The 8,664-nt window shown below is 45.4% G+C and overlaps 1 protein-coding gene across 2 annotated transcripts in view; it reads right to left on the bottom strand.

The window, feature by feature from the left end:
• efl1 (elongation factor like GTPase 1) overlaps positions 1-8,664 on the bottom strand; it is a 130,871-nt gene that overhangs the window by 7,867 nt on the left and 114,340 nt on the right. For both annotated transcript variants that reach the window (XM_079497105.1, XM_079497106.1), the window contains exons 21-24: positions 8,069-8,148; positions 7,120-7,404; positions 6,573-6,749; positions 2,691-2,875 (exon numbers count right to left, since the gene is read on the bottom strand). In XM_079497105.1, the coding sequence (XP_079353231.1) occupies positions 2,691-2,875; positions 6,573-6,749; positions 7,120-7,404; positions 8,069-8,148 (727 nt within the window). The remainder of the gene's footprint in view (positions 1-2,690; positions 2,876-6,572; positions 6,750-7,119; positions 7,405-8,068; positions 8,149-8,664) is intronic.

The following is an 8,664-nucleotide window of genomic DNA, read 5'->3' as shown; positions in this document are numbered from 1 at the left end:
ATGGGTGAATGTAATGCACAAGCTATGTAAAGGTGTGTGAACGTGTAGTGGAGAAAGTCAAAGTATTGGAAATTGGACAAATTTGGTACAAATCCCTGAAATGTTTACATGTATAGTTCCTTAGTTTACACCATGATGGAGTGCATGGAACACTCCACTGTAAATCCATGCACTGGTGATCACAATGGATCTGACTGAGTGGAGTGCAAACCAGGTCTCTCTCTTCCCCCTTCCCCTCTCTCACTCCCTCCCCCTCTCTCTCTGTCTGTCTATCCGTCTCTCTCCCACCCTCTCTCTCCTCTCTCTCCCCCCCCCTCTCTCTCTCTCTCTCCATCCCTCTCTCCCCCCCCACTCTCTCTCTCTCCCCCCCCTCTCTCTCTCTCCATCCCTCTCCCCCCCCCTCTCTCTCTCTATCTCTCCATCCCTCTCTCTCCTCCCCCCCCTCTCTCTCTCTCCATCCCTCTCTCCCCCCCCCCTCTCTCTCTATCTCTCCATCCCTCTCTCTCCCCCCCCCCCTCTCTCTCTCTCCATCCCTCTCCCCCCCCCTCTCTCTCTATCTCTCCATCCCTCTCTCTCCCCCCCCCCTCTCTCTCTCTCCATCCCTCTCCCCCCCCCCTCTCTCTCTATCTCTCTCCATCCCTCTCTCTCTCTCCCCCTCTCTCTCTCTCTGATACAGAGGCTGTATTGAAGTGATTCCACAGCATGCGCTGCTCTCCGCGGTGTCCTGTCAGAGGTCTTCTAATTACACATGAAATTCAATTATTCCACCTTTCAAGCAACACGCACGCACGCACACATGCACGCACACACGCACGCCAAATACTGTGCACACACAGGTACTTTAGACACACGCCAAGCACTGCGCGCACATGCGCGCACGTGCGTGTGCGTATCTGAATTATAACCCACACATGGTTTCCAATGAATCTACAGATGTAATGACTAATGAGGGGCAGCGTGTCTGTAATAGCAGTCAACACGCGTCAGCACGCACATGTGCGTGCGTGCACTCACATGTGCATGCACGCACTCACATGTGCATGCACGTACTCACATGTGCATGCACGCATGTGCCTGTGTGGGTGTGTGTGTGTAAACAAGGTTTTTTGTGGGAGAGGATGGTATAATCACAGTGCATTTGGCCATAGCATTAACAAAGGAATGGGAGTCTGCATGTTGATATTGTTGTTAATTAAATGGTGATTTAGATCAGACTGTATAATTAAAGTTTCATAGTACAGGTTATAACCACCGTGTCTCTCCTCTCCGGAATAATCCTTATGCTTTCTTTCTATGCTGTAAAGAAAAAGGAGTCCGTGTTGCAGAACTGGTGATGATTTAATAAACAAAATATTAATTCAAAAGGACAAACGTGATCAGCCAGGGTTCTAATTCTGTATCCAATCTCCGTAGTAAACAAACAAAGTAGTATCTCTCTTCCTCTCAATAATGCGACCGCTTCCCTGCACACCAGAACAGAAAGTAAACACAATATATCCCATAATACTCCTCGTCCCAGCCTCAGCCCGCCAACACAGTTAAAGGAACAATCCCCCTGTATATACCTTAGGGTTACAAGGTGTTCTACTGTTAGACGGATGTTAGGTTGACTCTCTACGGACACCTACGGACGGCTGTAATTAGAAACTGTCCCCCGTAAAATCTGAATCCCCCCCACCCCCTTACTGTATATGTTTATTTTCCCTTTTTACCTCCTTACATGATTTCCTGTTTGTTTTTAGAAGTGTATATTTGTTCGTCTCTGAATGTTCTGATGAATTGAACATGGTGGACTCTGTTATAAACAAGTGTAATGCTTTATCAGTGTGTCGTCCACAGTAACAGCCTTTGTATTGAGTTGTGAAATGTTAATGTACCCATTCTGCAAACTGTTAATAAATACTAATCAATCAGCTTATACGTATGATCCTTCATGACTATTTCCATGCATTTGATGTATTATCATGTGTTGTCCTTGCTTACTGCAAGTCGCTCTTGATTAAGAGCGTCTGACAGATGCGTAAATTGTAAACGGTTGACTTCATACTCTCAACACCGATCACCATCTACAGTATTTCTGAGCCTCGGCTTACAGTCATCCGTTACCCCGAGTGACACCGTCCATATGGCGTGCACGTGGGCCACTGTGGCGTGCACGTGGGGTGCTACGGGGAGCCGGCCGTTAGGTAGAACATGTGGTGTCGTCTATCTCCTCTTTGATCATGTCAGGATCCCCGCAGGAAACCATCTCATTATCCACACAGCCTAAAACTGACCCACAGCCAATCCCCAGGATCTGTGTGTGTGTGTGTGTGTGTGTGTGTGTGTGTGTGTGTGTGTGCGCGCGCGCGTGCGATCTGTAGACATGGTTAATGCAGCAGGAATTCAGTGCACTCCACTAGGATCCTGAAGTAGGAAAGTAAGAGTAGCTGTGTGTGCACACAGAGGGCTCCATCTTACCCCTTATCCCTGAACTTATTTGCCATGTTTTACTATTTTAAAACATTTAAAAATAGTTCAACTAGCCAATCTACATTTGACCCATCTCGCTTGTAGATCGGCTATTTGTACTATTTTAAAATGTTTTAAAATAGTAAAATATCGCGAATAAGTTTAGGGATAAGGGGTGGCGCAAGATATAGGGCAAAGTGTGCATGTGCTCCCCTGTATCATAATCATATTCATCTCACCTCCCAGTGGCTGAACACCAGCTGTGGGCTGGCCAATCCGCTCGTCCTCTTGCGGATCTCGTCTGCGAAGCCGAAGCTCTCGGCGACGGGCAGGACGGCCTTGATGAGGAACATGTCTGTGCCTTCCTTCATCTCCTCCGTGAGGACGTGACCCTCTCTCTTCCCCAGGACCCCGTACACACGCCCTGAAACGTGCGCGCGCGAGTACACACACACACACACACACACACACACACACACACACACACACACACACACACACACACACACACACACACACACACACACACACACACACACACACACACACACACACACACACACACACACACACACACACACACGTCATGATGGGAGTCTTCCCTGGGACCCCGTAGAGGCGTACACACGGCCTGGGAGATCCAATCGCAGACCGACCGACCGACTTGTCTGTAGGTCGTTCGGCCAAAAGAGGAGAGGGCAGGTATACTGTACATTCAAGGTACTTAATTCAAGTATTAAAACGCCAATATGTTTCGACTCAAACGAGTCTTCATCAGAGCCAGTATGAGGCAAGCACACAAACACAGGTCCATATATACTGAGACAGGCAAGTCCAGCAAGTCATTTTAGTTCAGTTTGTATTTAGTTTTCGTCAGTGAAAAAGTTATTCGACAAACATTTTTAGTCGTAGCGTTAGTTGACAGAATGAACACTGGTTGACGACCGTTACTGCACACAAGGCCTTAAACAGACAAACATGGAGTAACGTACGCACGCATGCACACACGCACGCACGCACGCACGCACGCACGCACGCACGCACGCACGCACGCACGCACGCACGCACTAACAATTAGCCAAAGTGCTAGGGGGAAAGAGTGTCAACAGTCTATGTGTCCCCTGACCTAATGTGGGAACTATTGATTGCATATGTTTATACACACATGACCTAATGGAGGAACTATTGATCCGATCTGTTTATAGACACATGATCTAATGGCCCTGTATTGACAACATCCATCTTTACACAGTAAAAGTCACAATGCTACTTTGACTCAAAATGGACCCACGGACGCGCAAACATCTCTTCTCTCACGTAAATCAATGAGCCATACTGTGTGTGTGTGTGTGTGAGAGAGAGAGAGAAAAATAGGACCTTCACTAAAAGGGTAAACAACAACAGATGCACTGATACAAAGCACACAGACGGCATAAAATGTCGACTTAAGTAAGACAATAGTATTTTGATTGATTTATTTGGTGTCATTGCCACCAAGGTCAATTCAATTTAGTTTTTATTCTCCCACTAGAACATGATTGAATTTGACCTGAATGATACTGAACAATTAATTCAGCGGATGGATATTGACCAAAAAAAAGAAAGAAAAGAAAAATCACACCCGTGTGAACTGAGCGGTGCAGGCTGCTCAACAACACCGCTGTCTGGCTGTCCAGCGGTATTGCAGCTGTTGAGGCCGTACTCGAAAAAAGCCTCTCCTCTTTAGCGTAAATAAAAATAACGTTTTTGCTACTCACCAAAACAAAGGCGAGTTGTGTCATTAGAAAGCCTACTTTCCTTAGTGGACGCACTCTGAGCCCCCCACCACACGTATAAACATTGTTTTCACGGGAGGAAAAATATTCTCTATGAGGCAGTTCTCTGGGCAATATCGGTAGAGGGCGCATTGGAGTAACTAAAAGTGTTTTTTTCCCGGTGGAAACAAAATCCCTTTTTGGCCAAAAAGTACCGTTTATACGTGTGGTGGAGGGCTCAGAGTGCGTCCACTAAGGAAAGTAGGCTTTCTATTGACACAACCCGTCTTTGTATTGGTGAGTAGGTCAAACGTTCGTGAGATTTCCACAAAAGAGGAGAGGCTGGTCTGATTTCCATTTGAGATTTAAAACTGAAAGTCCCATAGCTTTATACTGCAGGGCAGAATCGTAGAAGCAGTAGAAGGCTATGGACCAGAGCTAGTCCCTTCCTAACATTTTAGTCTAGCTTTTATTTGTTTGACGAAATTGTCAATATATTTAGTCTTAGTTTTAGTCATCATAGCTTAGTCTTCATTTAGTTTCCATTTAGTTTTCGTCAGTGAAAAAAGGTAGTCGAACATTTTTCGTCATAGTTTTAGTCGACAGAATAAACACTGGTGGTAGCGGTACAAATAGTCCAAGGATTTTTTGCGGGGGAAAAATGCGAGGCAATAACTCTTTTTTTATCAGTACTTTCCGTTTTGAGCTGACAATGCACTTTGTCTAACGAGCTGCTCCTGCGGCTGCTAACGAGCCAGGAGACATTGTTTACCAACACGCTAAACGCCATTTCAAGCCTCATTTTCATCTTAATAGCTTTCGGCTGTTTAGGGTTGTTTTCTTTGGAGCATTAGTCGGGGCTGAGCGGTGGCGTGGCGACCGTGCCGTTTGCACTTCCACTGAAACCATCCCCTTTAGTTTAGACGTGTTTGAGAGGACCTGCTCTCTCAGTACATGTGAGGGAGGGAGTTATGAAAGACAATACTATGAAACATCACTTTCAAAACAAATGCATTCGTCATTTACATCCACTCTGGCTTATGTGAACACCCCAGACATTTTTTTTTTTTTTACGATATATATTTTGGCTTTTTCTGCCTTTATTGTAAAGTAGACTGACAGGAAATGGGGAGAGAGATGGGGGGGGGGGTGGGGTGGGGAGGGGGAGACACGCGGCAAAGGCCGTTGGGCTCAGACGGTTGAGCTAACCGTCCGGGACGAGTGGCATGTTTTAAGATGCTTTAGATGTTTAATATTCATTTTAGCTGCACCACCCCCTTCCTATACAAACCCTCAAACTCCATTTTAACCATGATAGATTAATTGAAAACACCCGTCCTTTTTCCTGGTGACTGCCATCCTAATACGTGAGGTTACTTTTTCATTTAATTTTAGCGTTTTTCTTTTCTTTCTTTAATATACCAAAAGTGGAAATAGATGATCTACAAGCTTACAAGCTTGTAGATCTGCTATATCTGTTTTTTAATGTACTAGAATAGTGCCCCTTCGGCACCGGCCTACTGGTGAAATCCAGTTATGCAATGATGTTTTTATGCAGAATATTGTGTGTGTGTCTGTAATCCTATTCTGGCCATACATTATGCAGTATATGCAGTTCTGTGATGACATGAGTATATGCCATGGGTCGGCAACTTTTCTGACATTAAGGGCGATCGAGGTCGCGCACATTGTGATGTCAGAACATCATTGGACTCTTACAGGTAGACATGATGTCTGTGGACTCTTACAGGTGTACAGGATGTCTATGGACTCTTACAGGTGTACACATGATGTCTGTGGACTCTTACAGGTGTACACATGGCTGTGGACTCTTACAGGTGTACACATGTCTGTGAACTCTTACAGGTGTACACATGATGTCTGTGGACTCTTACAGGTGTACACATGTCTGTGGACTCTTACAGGTGTACACATGATGTCTGTGGACTCTTATAGGTGTAAAGGATGTCTGTGGACTCTTACAGGTGTACATGATGTCTGTGGACTCTTACAGGTGTACATGATGTCTGTGGACTCTTACAGGTGTACACATGATGTCTGTACATGTATGTGGACTCTTACAGGTGTACACATGATGTCTGTGGACTCTTACAGGTGTACATGATGTCTGTGGACTCTTACAGGTGTACACATGATGTCTGTACATGTATGTGGACTCTTACAGGTGTACACATGTCTGTGGACTCTTACATGTGTACAGGATGTCTGTGGACTCTTACAGGTGTACAGGATGTCTGTGGACTCTTACAGGTGGACATGATGTCTGTGGACTCTTACAGGTGTACACATGATGTCTGTGGACTCTTACAGGGGTACACATGAGGTATGTCTGTGGACTCTTCTTACCCAGCACCTCGGCGGTAGCCATGATCTCACACGTGTACATGGCGGCCATCAGTCTCTGCGGCCTGGCCTGGAAGGCGTGGCGACACGCCTCCTTCATGGCGGCGATCAGCTGGCCGGACACGGGACCGTAGCAGCCTGCCGCGGGCTCCGCCCGTCGTTGTTTGGCATGACTCTCCCCTGTAAGGGTTATTGTTAAGAGTTAACAAAAACTAACGAAAAAACAGAAAGTTGAAAAACAATATTTTTTGTTAACTGAACTAAATAAAAACTAGCATAAAAACAATGAAGGATAACTAAGCTGTATTTTGTAATATGTAAAGAGCAAACTGAAACATGTATCAGTTTGTGGACGTGGTTGGTGGTTCATCTGTAACTGAATACATTTGTAAATGCTATCGTTACACAATCCTGAACCTAAATTTTTTTTTAAAGTAACTAAAACTAATACAAATTAACAAAAGAAAAACAATCCCAAAATCAAAACTAGCAAACCTGCACTAAAAACGAAATAAAACTAACTGAATGAAAAATCCCAAACTATTCTTACCGTGGCCCTCCGCCGGGTGGGGAGGAGACATCTCGGCTGCTCCCCCTGCTTCCCCCTCGGCCTCATGGGAAACGTGGTCTTCGTCCGTAGAGTCCTGGTGCTGGGGAGGATGGCCCGAGGAGGACTTCATGTCCCATCTCTCCACGGAGAAGCAGACTCCCATCAGGGGCTCCTCACACATGGGGCCGGAGCGCGTGGCCAGCTGGAAGCCGCTGACTACGCTGTTGTCCGAGTCTCTGAGAGAGGTGGCCCCGCTGACCCCCCGGTCACCCGGTTCCCCCGTCCCTAAATAAATTAAATTAAAAAAAAAATCAAGATCTAGATTCAGACACCTCAATTCTTAAATTGCAGCACTAGCTGGCTGCCCAATTCATTTTAGTTACTCGTGTTTTTGCTACAAGAGTGTAAGTCGAGCACTTTGATGTCATCTGCTTAAAGCCACAGTAGTTATGGCTCCAGGTGACACATTTTGAATGTAGTGATGTTCAGCAACTACAGACATACATATGTTCATGGAACAAAAAAATCACACCCGTGTGAACTGAGTGGTGTAAGGTCTTATATAGACTGATCAGCTGTGGTCTGACGTAATGTCTGACGTAATTAAATCACACCCGTGTGAACTGGGTGACCATAGCAACCGTGCTCATTTTTTGAGCACAGACAGACAGACTAAAAAGCCAGTTGTAGGAGTGGTTTACACCACTCAAAAAAATGACAAAGTTTGATATGCAACTGGCTACGGACTCCCATTAAAAGGCATTTCTATCTCTGAGACCCCAATTTATATTGTAAAATCAATGTAAATTAAACTCAGAGAGTGTACAAACCTCAGAGTTTTGTAGAGGTTTGTACCAAATTATCATTTAGCTGAGGACCCCCTGGAACTCCCTCAAGGACCCCTGGGGGTCCCCGGACCCCTACTTTGGGAACCAATGATGTACAGTACCTGTCCCTCTGTCCAGACACTGCCACAGCGACGGCCTCTGGTAGCCCTGGACGCTGTTCAGGAGGATGTTGGGTCCACACCTGGACGTGATAACAGCAGTAGTGTTCATCAGTGCAGACTCCAACTATGGCCAAGTAACCTCGCCTCACCAGGCTTTCCACCTCGGAGGAAAGCCTGGACTCTGTTCCAAAAGTGCCGTGTGATCCGGTTGGGAGCGGATGATATAGTTACGTCATGTAGTATTGTTTTGTAGTCATCAGGATGATATCGTTATGTCATGGTGTAGTATTGTTTTGTAGTCATCAGGATGATATTGTTACTTCATGTTGTAGTATTGTTTTGTAGTCATCAGGATGATATTGTTACGTCATGTTGTATCATTTTGTAGTCCTCAGGATGATATCGTTACGTCATGTTGTAGTATTGTTTTGTAGTCATCAGGATGATATCGTTACGTCATGTTGTAGTATCGTTTTGTAGTCATCAGGATGATATCGTTACGTCATGTTGTAGTATTGTTTTGTAGTCATCAGGATGATATCGTTACGTCATGTTGTAGTATTGTTTTGTAGTCATCAGGATGATATTGTTACGTC

The sequence above is a fragment of the Electrona antarctica genome (genome assembly GCF_951216825.1).
Source record: "Electrona antarctica genome assembly, chromosome: 3".
Classification (NCBI taxonomy): Eukaryota; Metazoa; Chordata; class Actinopteri; order Myctophiformes; family Myctophidae; genus Electrona; species Electrona antarctica.
Note: the sequence above shows the minus strand (reverse complement) of the source record. Positions and strands in the feature narration are given on the sequence as shown.